The 23,978-nt window shown below is 36.8% G+C and overlaps 1 protein-coding gene across 1 annotated transcript; it reads left to right on the top strand.

Annotated features, from left to right (window-relative positions):
- The first annotated feature begins 251 nt into the window (after nucleotides 1-251).
- Nucleotides 252-23,313, top strand: BOK (BCL2 family apoptosis regulator BOK). Its single transcript, XM_026694790.2, has 5 exons — nucleotides 252-509; nucleotides 2,111-2,483; nucleotides 11,009-11,137; nucleotides 21,628-21,791; nucleotides 22,176-23,313. The coding sequence occupies exons 2-5, from the start codon at nucleotides 2,261-2,263 to the stop codon at nucleotides 22,299-22,301; spliced, it is 642 nt and encodes a 213-aa protein (XP_026550575.1). The 5' UTR covers nucleotides 252-509; nucleotides 2,111-2,260; the 3' UTR covers nucleotides 22,302-23,313.
- The last annotated feature ends 665 nt before the right edge of the window (nucleotides 23,314-23,978 follow it).

Here is a 23,978-nt window from a genome sequence, read left to right as displayed (position 1 = left end):
AAGTCAGGCTTCCAGCCTACATTGGACGAATTCATAGAAGCTAAGCCAAGACCGAAGGAACCACCTTGTGGCCGTAGCACCTTAAAGGTACCGCTCTCAATTTGAATGAGGCACCCGAGGACCAGGTCGTACGATATGCACAAAACAGCTTTCATCCCTCATCAGCCCAGCTTCCCGGTGCCTCCTTAAGAGACAGGAGAAAGGGGCGGTCGAATTCTTTGTAGCTCCTCCTCCTCTTGGCTAATTCACTTGCCTTACAAGGCTATAGCAAGAAGGTCTTTTTCCACGGAAGGAATCGAGCGAGCGCTGGGATCTTTGAAGCTTTGTGAAGGCAGAAGGAACAACGGCTCGAAGTTTTTTGTTTTTGTTTTTGAAGAATTGGGCTCTTGGGATCTCTGCTCAACCCTGTCCCAGTGGGGAGAATCAAGGGACTCTAAGTAAAGCAGAGAGCACGTAAGGAACCTCCTGCACTGCAAATCATCACTGTGGAATGGAAATGCCTTGGAGAGGTACATCGCTGGGAAACTGTACGGGTGGACGTTGCTGTTGCCTTTTTATTGATTTAGGACAGATTGAGTAAGAGTAACAATGCCCTGTCAGAAGCTTGTTTATAAACATAGTGGCAGACTTAACTATGGTTTATCAGTTAATTTGATTTTATAGGTTCGCATGGCACAATGGAACTTAGATAATTTCTCATGGTTTGGGGTTTGCAGAAGAGACTAGGCTAATATATAATTGGCTCATTTGTGTTGCTGTGTGATTTGTGAATACAGCTAAAGCATCTAATCCCTAAGAAGGTTTCGAACTCCCTGCTCCAGGGGGTATGTTATGTATTTTGGCCACCTGCAAGCCCTGTAGAAATCGGTATAGGTTGGCAATGGATGATGTTATGCTTATAAATCTCAGTTTAGGTGTACCTGTGTTTGAGGACATTGGATATTCAGAGTTGTACTCTTTACCTCAATATTGATTAAACATTGTTTCATCAATAATGGATTGGCTGGAAATGTTTTCTGGGTCTTGTGAAAATATTTTAGAGTAACTCTTGGTTCCTGTGTTAAATTTTCAAGTCACACCATTAACAAGGTTACCTTCTGACCAAGAGGAGTATTTTAAGTATGTTAAAACATAAAGTCAGTAGAGATGAAATTTGAGGAAACTTGTATCTTTGCAGAATTGAGAGACAGTGTTGTATGTCATTTTATTTTAGATGGAAATAAAAAATATACAAAAAGGCTTGGGTGTTTTTTTGTCTCCTAAAAGAGAATGCCATCTTTGGTGAAGATACTGTCACTATTCCTACTTTTTTTCTTCAGTGAATGATATAATATGGCATGCCTATTTGTTTTGATGTCATTGCCACTGAACATTGGCATTTTGCCTGTTTGTATGTTGTCCTTTGCAGAAAACAAGACGCTTTCAAATGTTATTTGAAGAATCCATTAATTTGTTTTTATAACTGCTGATTTTTAAGAGGGTGTGTGAGGCTGTTTTCAGACTCATGTGCCTTATTCTGTCATTCAAAGGCACTCTGCGGCTTTTCTGTCTTAATAGATGTGTTTCTGGTTTTTCTTTAAGCAAAAGACAGTTGAAATGGAAAAATATAGGATGGTAACAAAACAAATATATTATTGTTTGAATCTCCTGTAAAAATTTCGTCTTGAAGGCAAATGATAAAAGTCTTGTTCGGAAACACCCTTCAGAAAATTATGTTTATGAAAATATGTGTTTGCTCATCTCATTGGTTTTGCAGAGATCTTGAAGTCTGCCAAGTAGTTTGTATTCAAAAGTTTGCTTCCATATTTTCAAGTGCTGGTAAAATTGCAACCATGAGCACATTTATCTATGTAAGCTATACAGAAAAACAATTTAATTTGATGCAGCCTTCCTTGATCTGGTTACTTACTAATGTTGGTTTGGAATTCTGGCAGATATAATGCTAATACATTTGGAAGGCATCAAGCTAGAGAAGCTGCTTTGAACAATGATACATCAGATAATGCTGCACATTGATTTCCGCATAAACCAACTTAGCTTTATCAGGAAGCTAACATGAACAGCTTTTGATTACAGTTGGATAATTTCTTCTTGTTCATTTGTCAATTAGGGACCTCCAACAAACATCTTTACTGAAAATTGCAGCAAAGCAGTATCCTGTGAACACATTCTCTGGGTATAAATAGATTCCTCTCCGGGTGTCCTGCCGATGAAATCCTGAAGAAGTCTCTACCCAGCATGTTTGAAGATTGGTGATAGAATGGAAGTGCTCCGTCGTTCTTCTGTCTTTGCTGCAGAAGTGATGGAAGTGTTTGACCGGACTCCCACTGACAAGGAGCTCGTATCTCAAGCCAAGGTGCTTTGCAGGGACTACATTCACTCCAGGCTCATTCGGGCTGGAATTGGCTGGAATAAGCCTGAGCACAGCTCACCTGTTCCAGTTGGCAAGTTAGCAGAAGTGTCCAGCATACTTTTAAGGTTGGGTAAGTGCAAAAAATGGACCAAAAGACAGGTCTGGCTAGTTGTGTTACAATGGTATAATGCTTGTGATACCTCTGCTCTTTTCACCAAAAGTTACCTGTAATCTTATCTCCTGTGTCGAGTTCATCTAACAATTGGTTGCCTCTGTCTCTTTCTGTCTCAGGCTCTCTCTTCTTCTCAGGGTCCAAAATGGTAGAATCTATCCCACTCTCCCCTGCATTCAGTGAAAAGAGGGACAAATTTACATGGCTTGTTAATAAATCTATTTGCCTGTATTTTTAGCACGATTCCTCTTTTCTCACCATGGAAAACATGTCTAGCCAATATGTTGCGCTAGTTGGCCAAGGGCTGCATTTGTTGGTCCTTTATCCATCATGTATATATGTTAATATTTGAAGTACTTAAAAACAGGCTGCTCTTCAATTACGGAAGAGGAAGGAAAGAAGTGGCAGGCAACATGTTTTTGGGAACTTGGCATGTATGTCTGTTTGAGGAGCAAAGGTGTAATATAATATATAAATAAAGCAAGCTTCTGTCATGCTTCAAAAAGTATTTGACTAAAGGCAACATCAGGGCTATGATTGTGTGCTTATATCATTATAATCATATTTATTATATTAAAATATGTACTATATATAAATATATATGTTACAATTATTTATATATACACACACATATACACATGCACACATTGTATATGTGTATATATATATGTCTGTGTATATAATATGTGTGTGTGTGTATGTATATATATATATATGATTACAATTAAATGGTGGGATACCTGATTTACGAATATAAGATATTTTATATAAATATATTACATTCCTAAATCAGGTATCCCACTATTTAGGTCTTTTAAAATTATTTGTTACTGACTTCAAGGAATGTATAATATAAAATTCTCCCTGGATGGAATCCTCATCACTCCCTTTGCATGCAGAAGTTTGTCATGTAAGATAGAGCTTCAACCTTATTTATTTTCAATACTGCAATTTATATGCTGCTCGGAATGGAAAAGGCTCTTATGAGATCATGTAAGCTGCAAAACAGCCCATCTACATTGTCTTGAGAGTGATATTGAATAGAAATACATGTTTTGACACCATTGCCATATCAGAGGTATCCCTTCAGCAGCTAACTTTTCTGAATTTCCCTGTAATCGATCAAACTTACATCTGTTCTTGCCAAGAGCAGACTAGCCTCCAGTTCTCCTTGAACTAAGCTGTGATAAGCATCACATGTGCTGATGGCAGTTACAGCAGATACATCTCACTATAACATACAGGCAATCTGCTTTCATTTGGTTTGAATTTGTGAACCATTTTGTTGAATGCAGCAACAGCGTTCTTAACACCTTTCTTTTTTACAATATATTGAAAACAAAGGTAAAGTTTGTTCTTCATGCTCTCAGACTGGTTTGGGATGTGCCAGGACTAGCCCTAGATTAGCCAGGAGTAAGAGATGGCTTCTAGGATTTTAGGTGTTACGCCAGAGCAATATTTTCCTAATTGTTTGTATGGATGAAGAGGGAGGTGTACGTGCTGTTTTTTATGCATTAAGTTCCAAAAGAGCTTTGATGGTGTTCTTTATTCCGAGACTAAGATGGTTGTGCATGTTAGATTTCATAACAAGACATCAATTTAGTTAGAGGTGTTTTAGGCTTTATTTTTTGAGCTGAGTTTGGAATTTGCTGCTTTTGTGGATATCTATTGGCCAATTCCTAGAGAAGCCACTTTACTTTCTTCTACAAAGGTTATTTGAAGGGGAACAAAAACAATTTCTGGTGTCTTTATTGTTTGTCCAATTTTTTTTTCTGTGACATTAAACATCAATAGTGCTAATGATGTACGAAAGGAGGCCAAATAGCCTTTCTCACTATGATTATTTATGTGATTATTATCTTACATCATGTTAGTGACCTTTATTTGTTACAACATCCTCCCCAAAAGTGGTCATAGGATGAAAGTAATTTATAATCCAAATTGCAAAAACAAAATGAGAGAGAAAAATAACAAAAAGCACTAGTGATACTATTGATACTTTTATATATATTTTTTAATAAAATACCAGTAGTACATTATATTATTTCGCTATTGTGTTATTTATACAGTATTGGTGATTAAGATCACTCTGATGGTTAGATTACTTTAACTTTTAAAGATAAAGAAAAAAGTGAAAAAAATGAAATCAAATTCACAGTGAAATACATAGACCGCTGAACCCCCTATTCAGTAAGTCAGACCTGCTCTAGATTTAATGCTGTTTCTCAAACTTGGCAAATTTTAAGATGAGTGGATTTTAACTCCCAGAATTCCAATTCTTCTGAAAATTGAACTCCAACCATCTTAAAGTTGTCAAGATTGAGAAATACTATTTTAATGAAAATAACTGGCAATTGCATGGTGGACCAAAAAAGTATGATTGCTATTTTCCCATTACAATTACCTCAATGAATTTGGTGCTAATTTAATATTTTTGAATTGTTTTTAGGCAATTATTTATAAATATTTCAGTACTAAAACATTGGCAGATACTGTAAATAATGTAGATGAGAGGTAGCCAAAACCTTTTTCCTGAGTGAACTTGTGATAAAAAAAAAAAAGTTATGCTTGCATGATATATTCATAGTTACATTAAACTTAGTTAATGGGGAAAAATATAAAATTTTCAGGTCATCCAGTTTGTGATTCAACACATCATGCAAATCCAGTCATCAAAATGTTCCAATACAGATTTGAGGAAGAAAAACTCAATCTAACTTGAATTAAAATCTCAGTGCCTACTAGATATTTTTTCATCCTACACTCCCCTCTGTTACAGCCCAGATCAGATAATCACCAAACTACTAATAATTTATAGCAGGAGTGTCTAACCTTGGCAACTTTATGACTTGTGGACTTAAACTACCAGAATTCCCCAGCTAGCATGAGTTGAAAACCACAAGTCTTAAAGTTGCCAAGTTTGGACGCCCCTGATTTATAGTCTTTTAAAACTATCTCAGTTGATGGCAATTATTATAATAAATCATAGTGAAATCAAAGCGTTTCCCAAAGTCTTTCTTTTATTTATTGCAGAATGTCTTATCATTCAGTTTCACTGGATAATTTATAACATATGTCACTTCCTTTTAAAAAAACAACTAAAAATCCAGAAATACTGTAACTCTCCTTATAAAGGCACTGATCAAGCTCTCTCATTGATTTAGCTTCCCTTTCTTGACATTGATAATCAAAAAAGTATACTTAATAATGATTATATTTAATGTTCCAGATTTGGGTACATCACAGCTTTGCTGAAGGATTACGGTAGTTGTCTTTGCTTTCCTACTTCCCTAACATGGAATTTGCCCCCACCTGGTTGTTGTTTTCTGAACAGTATTGATGAATGCATGATATTGGGTCCCCACTATGCTCTGACAATGCAATCCGTGTGCCTGCTGAGATACATTCTTTGGCACCTATCAAATTCCTGTTCTGCCTATTTTTTATTTTATTAAAATAATGCATTGGAACCTGGCGTGCTGCAAAGCAAAATCTAGCTTCAGATAAAATCTGCATTTCCAAAAATGCCTGTAAGTCATAAATACACCCCAGAGGCATTCTTATACATTTAATTAAGAGGAGACTGCAGCACACCTGATTTGTTCATTTATTTCTGTGTGGAACTTCCACACCTGATTGCCACAGTAGATGTCACAAATCATTTTGGCAGAGTTACAACATACACTCTCAGTATTCTGAATGTGCTCAAACAGCTAGGGAAGCCTGATCTATCCATTATGACCTTGGATTATCTTAGTCACCAGCTGTCAACTCGGACTCCATCAGTGTATGAGTGAATTTAGAGATGGGGGTGGTAGGGAGTATACAATCCTTGTATACTTGCACTGCAGAGCGCTTGCTGTTTTGTTCCCGCGCTTTGGAGATTAGCTTTTTGGAGCTCTCTGCATTGTCTTTTTGTAACTGTTTACATTCTAAAATTATGTGTGAAAGGTCCACCAGCAGAAGATTGGTGCTAAGATATAGTCACGTTCATGAAAAAGTGAGTGGTGCAGATACGTAAATATTTTAAATCTTTGTGTAGTGTCATATTGTTGGAAGAAATATCCATCTGGTTCAGTTCCAAGTGAGGAGAAAGACACTGGAAACATGGAGGCTGTTTGAAAAGATGGTTTATTGATGGACAGGACCACATGGGTTTTAGGTCTTGGGCAGCTGAACACATGGAGTGGAGAGTGAGGGTTATTTATACCCTCTCTTGGGCCTTACCCTTGAGCTTCGTGTTCCTGTGGCAAGAGCATGTATTTTATTGGCTACAATCAGACTCCCATGTGGAGTCATTATGGTCTGAATCAAGTTTGGTGGAACCTTGGGCTGATGTAATGTCCCCAGGTGATTTTGCAATGCAGTGAGCCCTGCTGCTAGATGGGTAGAGGGCTAATCCTATTATGTCCTAAGGGGTCATGTCTTAATCCCATGATCCTGGAGCTGGAGGTCTTTTATCTTGTAGATAGGCTGGCCCAGTCTCTCTTAAGGTGCACCAAAATATCTGCTGGGGGCAGGGAGCTGGGTTTCTGTTTCCTTTAAGATTTTTATTTCTCTTTTAGGGGAAATATTTTATCCTGCCTTTTTAATATTTCCGAAAATATTTCATTCTTCTAGGGAGGGGTGGGTGCTAACTTGCTACAATAGGCAGTCTGGTATAATTAGAAGACCTTCTCCTAAGCAAAATAATCAGGTTATATGACGGCAATTAGCTTTCCCTTTCAGTTATATCTCATCCAAATGTGATTTTATTTTTCTCAGAAGCTGCCATCCTTGGTTTCCTGCCTTTTTCCTCCCTTCTTTATCTCATGAAGGAGTTTTACACACTCTGGGCAGAAAGTTCCTATTCTCAAAATGTTTCTTATCAGGCTGTGCATGTATATACCATGTTTCCTTTCTCTCTTTTTATCAGATTACATGGAACAATTTGGCCCTTCAGAGGGTCAAATGTTACTGCTTTCGGCCAAATATTTCATAAGTTGGTTTAAATGAGATTTCCAAACGATTGTGTAAGTAACACATAAAACGAAAGAGAGGAATGGAGGGAGTAATGGCTTTCATATAGAGAGCTATTTTATTACTTTTTAAAAAACATTTAAGCCATTCTTCAAATATAAAATTCCCAGGACGGTATTCACTATAAGATAAATGAAATATAATACCAATAGATTTTCAAAAAAGAAAATATAAGATTTTTCAACCAGCAAGTTAATTTATTCAGTAAGTGTACTGTCTTTTTGTCTAACTGAGAAGTCAAAGCAGCTGGCAACAATTAATATATAGAATATTAAAAGCTAGAAGAACTAATGCTAAAATTAATTAGTAATGAATTATCATAAAAATGCATTTTGGTTTCTCTGCAAAAGCTAGTGATCTCCAAGCACAATTCCTGAAGCAGTACATTCCAGAAGTAGTTAAGATTTAAAAATCCTCGGAGTTGAGTTTGATTCTTGGTGACTACATAGTCATGCTGATGTGATGTTTTTGTCAGAATGCAGAATGGTTTGCCATTGCTTTTTTCCAATTTCCATATAGAAAGCAAGATTTTAAAATTAACTGAAAATGCCTGTCAGAGGGAATGAGTTCACACTGATAGTGATGCTGAAAAGAAAATATGAATATATTTTCCTATTAAGGAATGATGCACAGACACACATAAAAGAAGAAATAAATGCATATTTACCATGTTTTCCTAATTATGTTTATAGCAGAACTAACTGGTGGCTAGTTCAAACTGGTGGTGGAGATGTAGGATCCAAGATAAAGAAATGAGTGGATAGAAAATGGCAACAGTTATAAATGCTTGTACAATGGGAACAGATAGGCACGGAACACAATAGGGTCTCATCCAGCAAATCTAACTTCTGGTCCATCTAAGTGTATTTTTATGCACTGACTAGTGGTGGCTCTTGAGGGTTGTTAATTAGATTATTTTCTGGTTGTACTACAGTAGTAGCTGTCAGGACCTGAGCTTCTGACAAAATCATTTTGCTTCATGCAAAACAAGACCTCTATGCCTACTGAAAGTGTACTTGCAAAATGTCTGGAGACGTTTGTGGAATTGATGGAGCTGGAAACTTGTCCCCAGAAACTCTCTTTTTGCAAAGATAACAAACATCCCTGGCTACTTTCCAACCTCCTTGTGCTCCCTCCAATTTTTTAAAAATATTTGATGATATTGGCAAAGTTGATGTTGGATATGTCCTTTCCTGGATGAAATAATCTTTCTCTTATGCTTCTGTGGGAAGGATATACTGAGAATCAAGGAGAAATAAATAAATAAGGTTCCTGATTTTAGCACCTCATGTCTGCCCTAGTGTGAAATAACTGGTGACATGTTAGTCTGTCTGATGAACGTTTCACAGCTTCAGGCAAGCCATAAACTTTTATCATGTTCCAACAATGGAAATCTTTTTTTTGTTTTGCTTGAGATGAGGTTGACAGATTGCTTTAATGGGATACACCCTTTTTTCAACAATGCAAAGTTAATCCTCATTTTGTCTGGGGACTTATGGGGAAGATTATCACATTTTTCTAGCCATATCTGAAGCAAAACAATAGCACATTTCTAAAGATTTTGGGGGCAAGTCTAAACAAAATATTATTTTAAATATTTGAATCAAGAATAACTTCAAAGAGGATTAAAAACAAAAACATAAGCAAAAAAATCTGGTAAATCATAACCATACAACTGAATAGTAAAAACAATATACCAGACTAAGGCTAAAGTACCCTTCCCCCATCCTGTTGCTCTTAATCCTCTTTTTAAATAGCATCTACTGGATCACATGAAATCAGGATTAAGACATAGATTATATTGTCTTTTGATATCCATGCTAGCATAAGCACAGGAGGGCATTTTGCCATTTTTCCAATAGAGGAAAAAAATATGCCATTTGAATTTAAAGTAGCAGCCTCATCTTAAGAAATAGCATGTTTGCCTCTTTCAGCTTGGTAAACCTTTTGTTGTATTGGGAGTAAAAACATCAGAATTCCCAGCATAGAGGCCATTTGAAGGAAGGGCTGCCCTGATTTTTTAGGAAATGGTCAACAGCCCTTTTTTGTTATATCTTTTTATTTACCAGTTTATATAATAAAATACAAAAGAAAAGAGTGGGAAAATAAGGGAGGGAGAAGGGAAAGGAAAAGTGTAGTGCAAAGGGAAAAAAGAAAGAAAAGGTGTTACTTCTCACCAGAACATGCACACACAGTATGAAGGCCAGAATATGCGACTCCTTGTGAATGTTTGTAGTTGTATGTATACTTTGAGATGTAAATTCCACATTAGGGCAACACCTCTTTAGGTCAACTCAAAGTCACAAAGTAATTCTCTAAGTAAGGCTCAGAGGGATGAAGAAATAAACAGTGGCCGACTTTCACGTCATTGACCTGATAAGATTTGTAGAAACGTTTTTAGAGCTATTTTTTTTTTAGTTTATTTACAAACCGTTTGCATTAGAGGAATATGCATTGAATGTATACCTTATGAACAGATATATGAGTATGGAATTTCAAAAGAAGAAATAACCTGAATACTATCCTTCATAAACATCTGATAATATCACCATTTCCTAGTTCAATGTACTGTTTAGTATGTTAAACAAATCTTAATAAGAGAAATATGCAGTTCTTCAAATTGAATCCATTGGTGTGGATGGAGGAAACAGATGGTATCTGACTCCACAACGGGGAGTAGAAGCTTGTGAAGCACAGGCTAAGGAGGTCACCCCAGAGAAGGAAACAAAGGCACCCACTGCCAAAAAGCATTGTACAGCTGATTGAATTGAGAATATTTTCAGAATATTTTGATATTCTCATTAAGACTTTTTTCTCAGGGCTATCAAGGGAAATCCATCTGCCAAGGGAAACCTATCAGGTAATAATGAAAGGCGTGGTCTTTCTATTAATGACACACTATCTGTGGCACACTATCCTTCCTAGTTCCAATTGGGAACGGTCCTGTCTCTGCTGAAAATTAGATACTCCCACTGATAATATTATCTATTTGGGTAATGGAACTTCTGCAAGCAAACAGTGAAGTTCAGAGAGCTCCAGCAACTCCTGTTGTTGTTGTTTTTTCTAAATGTACTTAAGGTCTCAATGAACAGTATGCATTTATTTATTTAAAAGATTTGCTTGGCTGCCCATTTTAGAACGTAACTCTGGGTGGCTCACAACAATTACATGAAAGCAACATCGTACAAAAAAATAAAGGTAAAAAAAAAAGCAATACAAACAGAAACAAAGAAATCTGGTGCCACAACAAACTCCCTTCAATGGAGCCAATAGCACTGTATTCCAGATTCCAGCATTTTAACTACTCTGTAAGAACATATTACCTTTATGATTTCATCCTATAATTTTATTGATTTTTGTGGATTTGCATCCCGTTTGAATGTCTTAACTAAAAGTGGGATTCAGCTATTTGAATAAATATGTTCTGCATGTATATAAAAGGCTTTTTGTGTTTCTTTTTTTAGGGGATGAACTGGAGTATATCAGGCCCAATCTTTATCGAAACATAGCACGGCAGCTAAACATCTCTCTCCATTCAGAAACTGTGGTGACGGATGCATTCTTGGCTGTGGCCACTCAAATCTTTTCATCAGGTGATGTATTGAAATGCAAACTATGGGCAAAGGAAAGATAAAATAGAGAAGCCAATGTGTGTAGAGCATAGCAGTTGCTGGTCAGTGGAGTGAGTGGAGGCCACTTAGCAAAAAATATCACTGGCATAAGCAAAGAGGCAATGGATGTTGTATTAAAGATATATTGTAAGCCAAATGCACATTTTTCTTGAGTAACAAAATATTTTAGCCTCTCCCTGTTTTCTGTCTTCCAGAAAGGGAGCCTCTTTAATGTCAAGTACTTATTTTTATACGTTCTTGGCAGCTGCTATGCTACAGACAGTTCTGTTTTTCTCCTCTTTTTGGTTTGTGAGATTATATATGCTCTGGCTGCAGAATGAGCTTCATTTTTACGCTGTTTGTTTCTCAAGTAACAAAGCAGTCAGAAAAGTCGAGATCACGGGTGTCAAATTCACGGCGTCACATGTGACGTTTCATAACATTTTTTTCCTTTCAAAGAGCTGGAGTGGGCGTGGCCTGTGGGCCACCAGTTTGACATCCTTGGTCTATATGGAAAATCAAGGAGTACCAGTAATTGAGCTGCTTGTCTTTATTCCAGAGAGTCATGTTGAAATTTATAATTTTTCCCCTCCCCTTTTTTAATATATATTGCAACACAGTGAAATAGGCTAAGTTTTGTGTCACTTTGGAATCAGTTTCAGACCTGATTTATTGCATTTCTTTGAGTTATTTTAACAGGTTGATTTCCCCCCCTATTTCTTTGAAATCGGAACAAAGTTAGTCTTGAAATGATAATGTAGCCCTGCTACATTAGTGTATATACTTTTCACAGGAATGGTGTAGATTTATTCAGCCTCCAGTCCCTAGGCATGCTGTTCCTTGCCATAAAAATTTGGTATTGGCTTCCTGAGGACTGTCTGCAGTGGTGAGAGTTTATCTCCTCACACGCACAGTAGTGATTGCAAAGTGGCTGTTAAGTTGTTCTTTCACGCTCAGAGCTATTTCAGAGATTAACAGAAGGAAATGCTTTTTCATAAGCACGTAGTTATTGTGAAATTGTGTTATGATAGCCAGTTGGCTAAACGTCCAGTCTTCTTCTGAACAAGACTTATCAGTGATTCTTGTTTACTACCTGTTAAATTATAGGCAGCACGAGTTAAATTCTTGTTGCTGAAAGCAACAGTGGAAGGGACAATCACTTTTCATTCTAGGTTGGGAACTTATCAATACATCCAGCTGGCTACTCTGTGCCAGGCAGGACTATGGTAGATGTACATATGACCTGTGCCTGCAAGGCTGTTGTTATTTTCATGCATTTTTCAATGCAGCAGAGACAAGTCATTTTACATATGTTTAGTTAAAAAATACATTGAACTCCCCCACCTCCTTGCACTGGTTCCATCATATGGGTACGCATGGGAAATGGTACAGATTCAGTCATTCTTTCACTTTTCTGCATCTCATCCGGGAGGAATAATCATTTGTTCAAGATGATCTCTGTGTATTCTCAGCATTTTGAGGACAACAGGAGTGAAAAAAGTCATTGATTTTTTTGACCATTGATCTTTTTGACCATTGATTTTTGACCAATCAAAACATTTGATTGGTTTCAAATGTTTTTATGAGAAGTGAAAATGTATGGTGTGCAAGTAGCCATGAAGGTTTTATCTACATAACATACTCAGCAGTGTTGTATATTTATCATAGTTAAGATACTGACCTAACCAACATTAGACAAACTGAAGATTCCCATAGTTTGCTACACCTACTCCTTTTGGATCTCATAATTTGTGTCGAATATCACTTTCCGCTTTTAATTTTTGCAGTTATGTTATCCAGAATGAAACCATTACCTATGGGGTTCAAGAAAGCTAGTATTATACCAATCCACTTATTTTCAAAATATTAATGCTTATACATCCATAAGGCTTTCACTACTTTGTACTTAATTATAGTACAAACATGTTGACATTTTTTCCTACTATGTCTCTATCATGTAATTCTCATTTCCTCCCTATGACATAAGTGAGATGGCTTTAACACCTTCACTGTACTAATATGTTCAAGTAGAGTTTCTCCCATAAGCTGGTCACATACAATGGCAGCTGTGTTCAAAATTTGTTCTTGTTCGCCATTCATCAAGTTGATATAGACTAGAGACTAAGAAAAATGACTTTCCAAAGATACGCAGAAACTGTTACTTAATAACTGTTAATTAATGACTTCCTGGTTTGTAAGCAAAATAGACACCGCCAATTTATTAGGTGCCCGTGGGCATGGTTAGGAGGCTGCATACTTTTCAGGTCTGCCTCATCAACGTTTCCTGACAAAATGCATGGGAAAATCCCGTTCGAGGAAAATCCACTTAGGGTTAGGGTTAGGTTTCCATGAATTTGGAGAACAAAATGGACATTGCAAATATATACCCCAATGGGGTATCATTAGGGTTAGGGATAGGGTTACGAGGGTGCATACCTTTCAAGGCTACCTTATCTACGTTTCCTGACAAAAAATATGGGAAAATCCCACTTGTGGAAAATTCACTTAGGGTTAGGGTTAGGTTTCCATGAATTTTGAGAGGAAAATGGATATCGCCAATGAATTCAGAGCCCTTGGGAAGGATTAGGAGGCTGCATGCTTTTTGGTCTACCTTGTCTATGTTTCCTGAAAAAATACATGGGAAAATACCATTCGTAGAAAATCCACTTTGGGTTAGGGTTAAGTTTCCATGAACTCGGAGAGCAATATCAATTGATTCTAAGGACATAGCTATGGTTAGGAGTGTGTAGAGTTTCCGAGACTGACCTATCTAGGTTTACTGACAAAATACATGGGAAAAACCCATTCAAGGAAAATCCTCTTAGGGTTATGGTTAGGTCTCCCTGAATTTGGAGAGCAAAATGGAAATCGCTAATGAATTAGGAGCCTATCGGCATGATTAGGCAGCTGCATACTTTTCAGGCCTTCCTTATCTATATTTCCTGGTGAAATACATGTGAGAATCCAATTTGCAGAAAATCCCATAAGGGCTAGGGTTAGATCTCAATGAATTTGGAGAGCAAAATAGACTTTGGCCATCAATTCAGAGCACATGGGCCAGGTTAGGGGGGTGCATACTTTTCGGGTCTAACTTATGTATGTTTCCTGACAAAATACATGGGAAAATCCCATTCACTGAAATCCCCTTAGGGTTAGGATTAGGTCTCCAGAAATTTGGAGAAGAAAAGGGACATCACTAATGGATTTGTAGTGCATGAGTAAGGTTAGGATAGTGCATAATTTTAGAGCCTACCTTATCTACGTTTGCTGTGAAAATACATGGGAAAATCTCATTGGTGGAAAAATACAAGTATGATAACTGTTTGGACTGTAACAATTAAGTAAACAAAATGGACATTGCCAATGTATTCAGAGCCCATGGGTATGGTGTAGAGGGTGGATACTTTTCGGGCTGCCTTATCGATATTTGCTAGTAAAATACATGTGACAATGCAATTGCTTAAAAATCCACTTAGAGTTAGGGTTATGTCTCCATGAATTTATAGAGCAAAATGGACATTGCCAAAGTATTCGGAGTCTGTGGGTACCTTTAGAAGGGTATATATTTTTCGGGCCTGCTTTATCTACATTTCTTGGCAAAATATATTGGAAAATCCCATTTTCAATCCCCCGTCAGAGTCACTGCCAGATGATGATAGATAAACATGATCAATATACTTAGGTTAATGCTGTTAGGGAAAAAGAGGCGCGCACACACACACACACACACAACACACACACACACACACACACACACACACAAAATCAGGGTAGGAATCAACAAAAGAGGCACCAAATATTATGCCACAATAATTTTATGTTGATTCAAGGTTTGGTGGATATTAATTTAACTTTACAGTTAAATGTGAAAACAAAAAAAATGGAACAGAGGAGTCTCCATTTTGTTGCGCCTTGTGCATGCTATGTTGTTTTTCTATAGATCTAGTGGCTGTTTAACTATAAGCTAACTTGTAATCTGAGTTGGATGTCACAGCTGGCGCTTCTTAAAAGTAACAAAATAGTTATGCATTATGGTTAATGTCATATTATTTAACCACAAAGTTAAGATAACAAAGTTTCTATTTTAGAACAAGATTAATACAACAAAGCACTATGTGGTTTAACATATTGCATGAATACTAACAGGGATAGTTCAGCATCGCCCATGAGTCTTATGAATTTGAAACAACCAGCTTGACCATATTAATTTAGCACTGATGAACCTTTCTGTACAAATGTATTTCATGCTTTCTTGAATCTTTGAACACACATGCAATTTAGAAACTTATCAAAATGGATGTTTATAAAACATAGTTGTTTTGTTCCGATAGGCCATTTTTAAAAGAAACCAAGGAATGTGTTTTAAATATATATATTGTTTTTTTCAGTGCCTCTTTGAAACCAGAAGGATCATTTTTTTAAATCTCCTATTGCTAGAAATACCTCCCATTTATACTTAATATCATAAGTTGGCATATCCATATTCAAAACCCAAGAGAATGATCATTTACAATGTGAACAACAAGTCCTGGATTCCAGTGAAAGAACTAGATGTGCTTCTGTATGTTTGTCTGTGTGAAAAAAAGTCATGGAATCACTTATGTATGTATTGCATGTGGATATAAGCACAAATGACAAAAATCCAAAGGCAGACCTACCCACCTCTCTACTGAATACAAAAGGAAAATAAACACAGTACTTGGGAAATTACCATGCTAGGCACACTGTTTGGGAAAGACAAGACATTTTGGTTCTCCAATGATACCTAAGTTTTTCATTTTTTAACAGTGCTTTGTTATATTGTCACATAATTCTAGAGAAATGGAATAAATCATACATACTCCATTCGACAAAGCTAAATACAGTAAGCATACACAGGGTTTCAGCTTTAATCTTTTTTCCCCAGAAATATCAAACACCTCCCTCCCTCAGCAATCTTAACTCCCACTTTCTTGATATTGTGTCTTATGTAATGTTATCCCCACAGACAAAAGTATCTTGCAAACATAGCTTATTAATAAAGGAGAATATTTGTAACTCAGGGTTGACCTGAGGGGTCCTGGGTGCTCTCTGAGCTTGCTCGTTTTCTTGCAGCAAAACAAGCAATTAGGATTCCTAATATGGTTTATAACTGGAAGTAGACCTTTTGTGGCTGGATTTCTATAACTTTTGTGGATTGTTGTATATAACATGAAGAGTCAAGGGTATTTCCCAAGGTATGGTCAAAAAACATATCCTGTAGACATTCCTGTGAAGAGGCAAACCCAAACAAATCATGTTTAATCTAAGGTAACTTCAAATACCCAGTACTATCAAGTCAGAGATGCATCTTTCATATGGGTGTTCATTTGAGGTGTCATCTTAATTACTTTAAGAGACAGTTGGAAAAAGTGGAGAGAAACTGTCTTCTATTATTGTGGTTAGCCGATAGCAGGTGCAGACAGCTGAGGAGAGCGAGGACTCTGATGAGGGGCCAGGACCATTAGGAAGTGGACTGCTGCCTTGATTGTGTGGGCTGGCAGCAGTATGAGGAGGTTCCTGAGGAGCCTGTGCCAAGTGCACGTGCACGCAGGATTTCTCAGAGGAAAGAACAGTTACAACAGCATGGGCAACTCAAGAGTAAGGCTGCAAGGTAATGGCCCCTCCTTCAAGAAGATAAAAGCCAGCTGTGAAGCTAACCTTCTTTGCAGAAGGCAAAGAAGTTTTGAACTCAGCTTCGTGGACATTACAGTTGGTATTTGAAGACTCTTGTAAATTATTTCTTATCTGTTCTTTTTTTGTCAGACTTGAAAAAACTTGGCAAGGCTCTTTCTTGTTGGAGCTAATTAGTTGGAAGCAGCCTTTTATCTGTGAAGAAACAGGATTCTTAGCTGAAACTTAAACAGATTATACTGCTGCCTTTGTCTTGTGTTTGCTCTCTTGGAACCAGGCTTGGGTTAGAACAATTATAAGCAAGACATTGTATAAACTGGTGTATGATATTCAGTGCTTATTTTAAGGTAAAACTACATATACTCAACCTCTGCTGTTCTCTGTCAAATAAATAGCAAGACACAAGGAGTTGACTCCAGACTAACTACTCCATAATTGTCAGTTTGGTAGGATAGAAGTGACCTTCCACATCTTCTGACTGACTGAAACTTACTTTCCATCTTTTTAGCCTGCCAATCCCAAAATGATTACCATTTGCCATTACAATTTATTACTAGTTGAATGATTCCTGTAGGGTTTATAAAGTATACCGGGTATACAAAAGGCAAGGGTTTCTATGCTGTTAAAATGTTCTGCTGAAAATAAACCATTGACTATTGACCTCTATGTAAACTATATCTGTTAAACAGGATCTTTCTGAGATTCAGAGTCTTGGAACAGAATTTTCATCATAGACCTCTCGTCATTTTTTTCTCATTGTGCCTTGTGCCAGAAAATAATTTCTCTGTGAAAGAAGCTGATGAAGTTTTATTTAATTGTAAAACAATAATCTGTAGTGACATTAGAATTAATAGAAACATGTGTTAAAACTGTACGTCTTAATATGGAATGAAAAAGATTGTTTTGATTTAGTTTTACTTGAAAAACGTAGGACTCCTGCAAACTGTCATATTTTTCCTGTTTTTTATAAACTATTATGAGTAATGTTTACCCATAATTACAGTGCATTTTTCCTGACTTAACACACTGAATATGGATAATTATTTTACTTTGAGCCTGAATTCTATTACCTTCTGTTTCTTTTGTCATGATTAAAAAAAACCACCTGTTTAACTAAACCACTGGAAAGCTTGCATATTGTTAGATTCACTGAATGCATTGTCACAACTTTCTTTACTAATGTTAAATAGAGCAAGACAAGAGCTAATTTTTACTCTTGGAATTACTGTAAGAGTGAGGCTGGAGTTAAATGCTATTATGTTGTGATTGCTGTGGCCAGCTGCTTTCCATTCCAGGGAACACTTGTCAACCACATTCCTTTCAGTGGGCAGGTTCTACTGGATATAAATGCTTTTATATGTATTTACACATGTTACATACAAAAATAAAAATATGCGTGTGAATCAGGTGGGCTCTTTGGAAGCTAGAAGTGAAACCCTTCTCTTTCAGACATCTGGAAAAATTATGAGAATTATGAAACCGCGCACTGATGGATTTATTATTTTTTCAAAAACGCCAATAGAAAGGTATATAGCTCAGGAAAAAATAATACAGAGAGTCCTTAAGTTATGACCACAGTTCAGGTTAAAATGTATTTTACTAATTGAGAAATTTGTTAAGTGAGTTTTGCCCCATTTTTTTACTTTTCTTGCCCCATTTATTAATCACTGCTGTTGTTACATTAGTAACTAGATTATGAAATAAATCTGGTTTCCCCATTGCCTTTGCTTCTCAGAATGTTGCAAAAGGGATCCCAGGACACTGCAACCGTCATAAATGTGAGCCAGCTGTCAAGCATCCAAATGTAAATCACATGATGATGGGGGATGCTTCAATGGTCAAGTGTGGATCATAGTGCTGTTGTAACTTCGAACGGCCACTAAGCAAACTGTTGTAAGCTGCGGACTATCTGTAGTAATAGACAGTATATATTACTGGGTTCAAAACAATTATATTCTAGGTAAGTATCATAACCATTGTGGAATTAGATAACTACAGTACTGATAAAGGTAGCTCCAGAAGAGATTGTAGACCATAAAAACTATTGATTTTAAATTGAGGCCTACTCCTGCCTCTACACAGTGACCAATCAAAGTGAAGGGATTTGCCTAGAACAAAGCAGGCAAATCTTGAGCTGGAACGAGCCAGAAAATCTAACTTTCAGGAAAGCATTGGCAGAAGTTACATTCATAGTAGGTTGGAGGTGAATAGAGGATTACAACATCCATTCCGGACCTCTCGAACTATGGGTGTCCCATACTCACCAGAGGCAGTTGGCCATGCAGACTTACCCTCTGTCAAGTGATACTAAATTGAGCACGATCTGAATTAAAACTTAGATTTCCAGAACACGCTAAGTTAAAATAGTTGACTTATTTGTTGTGGCTTATTATCTTGAATAATCCTGGACTAAATAAAACATGGTTTGGTTATTCAAGGTTAGTAAGTATGTTATTCTTACTATTGTCATTTGCAAGTGGTGAGAAGGTGGTGACATTGAAAAGGAACACAGGCTCGCTCAGTTTTCTCTCCCTACCCCCTTCTTGTAATAGAGTCCATCACAAGTTTGTTTTGGACTGGAATAGAAAGCTGTGCACTTTGATCATCAAGTGGATAGGTTTATTTGTACAGTGAAAGGAAGTGTAGTTTTTGTGAGCTCAGAAACTGACCAGACGCTTATCCACGTGGTTTCCTGGAGATTTTCTAGCATCTAGGAGAGCAAAGCAGGGGATCAGTTCTCATTTATTTTCTCTGTTTTGCTCCATTTGGTATTTACATGCCTCAGCTCAACAGATGGCTTCCATCTGTCTGCTCTTAAAAAATAATTCAGCAGGATCAGCTGTTTTTCTGCTCTCTCATAGTTTTGCAATAGAGGTTGGTTTTAGAACCAGTTCCTTTGAGCTATACGGAGCCTGTTCTCCAAGCTGATTTCTTGTTTGCAGCTGTTAGGAAGATGCTTATGTAAAGAATGACAGTTTTGCCCAGCTGGAATCTGACCTGGTGGCATTTTTATTAGATGCAGTTTGCAACTGCTCCCACTGCTTGCTATGTGTGGGTGGACAAAGTAGCAAGCAATTTAAGCCCACTTTATATACGCATGGTCAGTGAGAGGGAGAAGATGGGGGTTCTTCCTCTTCCCAGCAATCTTAAGGAGAATGGTGTGTGTGTGTGTGTAATTAAATTCCCTGGCTGACAACTTTTGTGGCCAGTGTGTGTGTGTGTGTGTGTGTGTGTGTGTGAGAGAGAGAGAGAGAGAGAGAGAGAGAGAGAGAGAGAGAGAAATTCTTTATATGCCTCCACTTAGAGATGCATTTTTTAAAACTATTGTAACAAATTGTGAACTTCATTAGAATCACATACTAATTTTATCTCTAGAAATAACTCTTTGGGGAACTCTGGCTTCTACTTTTTTCCTGGCCTACAATTTTTATTTTTTTATTAACCATATTGCAGCTTTATATAATGTGTACGTTTAGAAAATAAGAAGTTGCAGCAAAATTATACTGGCATATTAATCACTGCTTAGACATAATCCTTTAAAAAGATATGTGTTTTTTTTTAAACCTAACCTAACAATAATAAAATAAAATAATAATAATAATGCAGGAAAATAAGATATCAACCAGAGAATGAGTGAAATGTGAAAAGAACAAAGAAAGAACAAAGAAAAAAATAAGTAAATATCAAAACCATTTGTATTTATGATACTCAAGCCTTAAGCAACAAATTAAACCCTGACCATGTGGAATTATATTATATTATATAGTACATTGTAATTGATAGTCATGTGTGAATCATGTAGATGTAGATCAGTCACATATCATTAAATCATCTATTGATTTAGTTATTGCTCTAGCACATGAAAAGAAAATTCTTTATACTTCAGTAGGTTCCTAATTTTCAGAATGTAGAGCAACAATTTTGGCAATCCTCACCTATGCCTGAAATGCTTTACATTGGGCTGACATTATCTAGAACGCTCTTGTGTCTTGCCCTTAGCTTGGGTTTAGCTCTTTCATGTGTAAGACAATGTTTGTTTGTTTATTACCACCCCTCCCATTGATGAGGCGACACTATATCTGCTGTACCATGCTTTATATTTGTTAAGAGAATGAATATTAATTGGTGGCATTACATAAAATATATTGTACTGTAAAATCCAAATCAGCTGTTACCTCATTTATGTAATAAACAATTTTGTAAATAAATGTTTAAAAGCAAACTGAGATGGTGGAAGGAGATGAGAATGGAGATTGGGCTGTTCCTTGGTAACTTTAACTCTTCTCTATATCAGAATCCAGAGTAGGCCCTAGCAATTGCATGCGTCCAGATTTCTTATTGGAGCAAACACACCAGAGGAGAGAGGGGACAATCTAGACCTGACCCAAAGCAGGATATTATATACATTTATATATACTTTTATAAGTTGTCCCCATAGTTGTGTGAATGGCATCTCATCTAATTGGATTCTTTAAAGAATTGTTCTTATCCAACAGCAACTATTCAGTCAATGCCTATACCTGGGGAATGATTACAAAATAGGCAATGTTAATGTACCAATTGGGCAAGTGACACTGAACAACAGTTGCCAGAATATGTGAAAATAAATTGTATACACATAATTTGGTATAGACTCTGGCTGCACACCTATCCTTAAGCTGAACTGTCTAGTGTGTGGTGATAGTGGGGAGAGGGGAAAGAACAATGTCAAATGCAAAAAACTTGCCTGAGGAGGTTATCTAAACAGGCTATAGCTACCTAACTTTGTCATTTTCCTGCCAGCTCTGTACTATGTTTGATTTTTGCCCCCCTTGCTGTAGGAATAACATGGGGTAAAATTGCATCTCTCTATGCCGTGGCAGCAGGCCTTGCTGTGGACTGTGTGAGACATGCCCAGCCAGCCATGGTCCATACCATCGTGGACTGTTTGGGAGAGTTTGTACGCAAGACTTTGGTGACATGGATGAAGAGGAGAGGAGGCTGGGTAAGTGGCCCTGTAGAGTTACACCTTCCTTAAAAGCATGAGAGGACAAGCTTGAGACTGTTAGTGGCAGAAATCAAATTAAATGGATATTTCACAGGAGGACAAAGTTCTTCTTTAATAAAATATTGTCTGTCAGGCCTTCTTCCCATCGTTAGTCTGAATTCTGACTATAATAGTTTCTCCATATAGCTTTGAGTCTGATCCATTGGGACTGTGGATGCTTTCTACTCAAGGTTTTAGCCTCATTTCATTTGCTTAATTTGCTACTGCTGACTTGTGATAAATCCTTTACCAGCAATCTGGCAGGAATCATGCAAAACTCTATTAGTACTCAGTCTATAACATATGCAAAAATGCTGATTCTCCTTTTCTTTTTCACCACAGGCAGACATAATGAAATGTGTAGTGAATACTGATCCCAGCCTCCGCTCCCATTGGCTTGTGGCTGCCATTTGTAATTTTGGCCACTTTTTGAAGGCCATCTTTTTTGTGCTCTTGCCAGAAAGATGATATCTAATTAACAAAACAAATTCCATTTTCTTCTCAGTGACAAAGAGACACAGTGAAGAAGTAACAAGACGACTTTCCTCTATGCTTTTCCAGCAATGGGAAGCCTTTTTTCAGTTCATGTTTTATACCAAGCATCTTTGTGCTTTGAGATTTGCACAGATCTATTCACAAGGCTGAGCAATGGAAGAACTTGCCACTCAGTTTATTGCTTATAAATTGTGTTACATTTTAATGTACTAAAAACACAGGGAAGCTGATTTGGAGTTGTGCAAAGAGGAAAACTGTATCCTAAACTTTTTGTATTTTCCAGTTGTGATTTTCACAGTGTTATTCATTCTGGATTCTAAATGCTTGGTTAATGATTGCTAAATAAAGAAGGGAGGGGTTTCTTCAATATATTGAAATTTAGTTTAAATACCACTTCCTGTCTAAGAAACTAAACTGGGATTATATAGCATAAGTGGTCAATCTACATATCCATCTTTGTATTTTCACACCTGAGGCACCAAAATATAAGGTCATGTTTTTTAAAAGCTATTTTTAAAGTTGAATAAAAGGATCCAGAGACATCAAGCGCAACAATTTTTAGAATGCAGCAAAAAGATACTTATTTGGAGCATACAACATTTTAATGTAAGGTGCAATTGGCAAATTGTGTGATTTGATTTTAATCCTACTGTAGCCCATATGTGATAACAAGCATGACAGAAGGAAATCTAAGCCTGCTTTGATGTCTAAAAGCAAATAAAGAACTGTGTATACACAATGAAGTGTATAAACATCTTAAAGATACTCCAATTCATTTTGTTTCTTTCTATTTTGTAATTTACATTGTGCAAAATGCTTGTAAATGGGGATTAGCAATGAAGATTATCCTTGAAATTCATGAAAACAGCAAAGGGCTTCTGGTGTTAAACCATTGGAACAGAATTTGAACACTGTATATAATGAAATGTCAACTTGAAGAGGTTGATTTATTGTGACTAAATAAAATACAACAGAGCATGAAGAACATGACTTCTGTAACTCTTTGTGATCACTTAATCATAGTTTGGGTCAAGTGGTCAAGAGCGGATCTTAGATTTGTGGCATCAGCAATATTCCAAGTAACTACCTAACTGCCTTTCCAAAAAGGATACATTTTGGGATTTTTCCATGAGCTTTTTTCTTTCTCTCTGGTTTTTTTTTACTCAATTTTCTTTCTACAAGGAAGGAAATGGAATGGAATTTCCAGGAGTGAAAATTGAGTTCTATTCTGATGAATAAAAAGCAAGACAATGTCTCAACTTCCTTTATACAAGTTCTTTTCACCATTCTATGGTTTAAAAAAGAATATTTGTATACGCTGATGTTTGTTGAAGGAGTCCTTATAAAGCCAAATTGATGCAGGGATGAGTAGGCTTGAAAGATCACTAAGAGAAGAAATATATATGTTGAGTGTGGAAAGTGGGAGGTCATACTCTAACATCGTGAGGAGAAATTGAATATTTCAGCTCCAGAGCAGAAGCATTGTAGACTGCTACATTTTATGAGATCTGTTGCTATAGATGCAGAGCCCTAAAATATGTGTGTGTGTGTGTGTGTGGCATTAAGTGTGAAAACATGTGCATTAAATGTTCTTAAAGATTATATATATGATCACCAAGTAACATGACAAGATCTATAAGAATTATCCTG

Source organism: Notechis scutatus, chromosome 4, assembly GCF_049901735.1.
Source record: "Notechis scutatus isolate UNSWTSFEM ecotype Mainland chromosome 4, rNotScu1.2, whole genome shotgun sequence".
Lineage (NCBI taxonomy): Eukaryota > Metazoa > Chordata > Lepidosauria > Squamata > Elapidae > Notechis > Notechis scutatus.
The sequence above is the reverse complement of the archived record's forward strand: the minus strand, read 5'-3'. Positions and strand labels throughout refer to the sequence as shown.

What these genes read in the sequence shown, in the direction of transcription:
- BOK (XM_026694790.2), top strand. Translation starts at nt 2,261, where the DNA reads ATGGAAGTGCTCCGTCGTTCTTCTGTCTTTGCTGCAGAAGTGATGGAA. An exon ending in CAGCATACTTTTAAGGTTGG is followed by an intron (nt 2,484 to 11,008) that starts GTAAGTGCAAAA and finishes TTCTTTTTTTAG; the next exon opens with GGGATGAACTGGAGTATATC. An exon ending in CACTCAAATCTTTTCATCAG is followed by an intron (nt 11,138 to 21,627) that starts GTGATGTATTGA and finishes CCCTTGCTGTAG; the next exon opens with GAATAACATGGGGTAAAATT.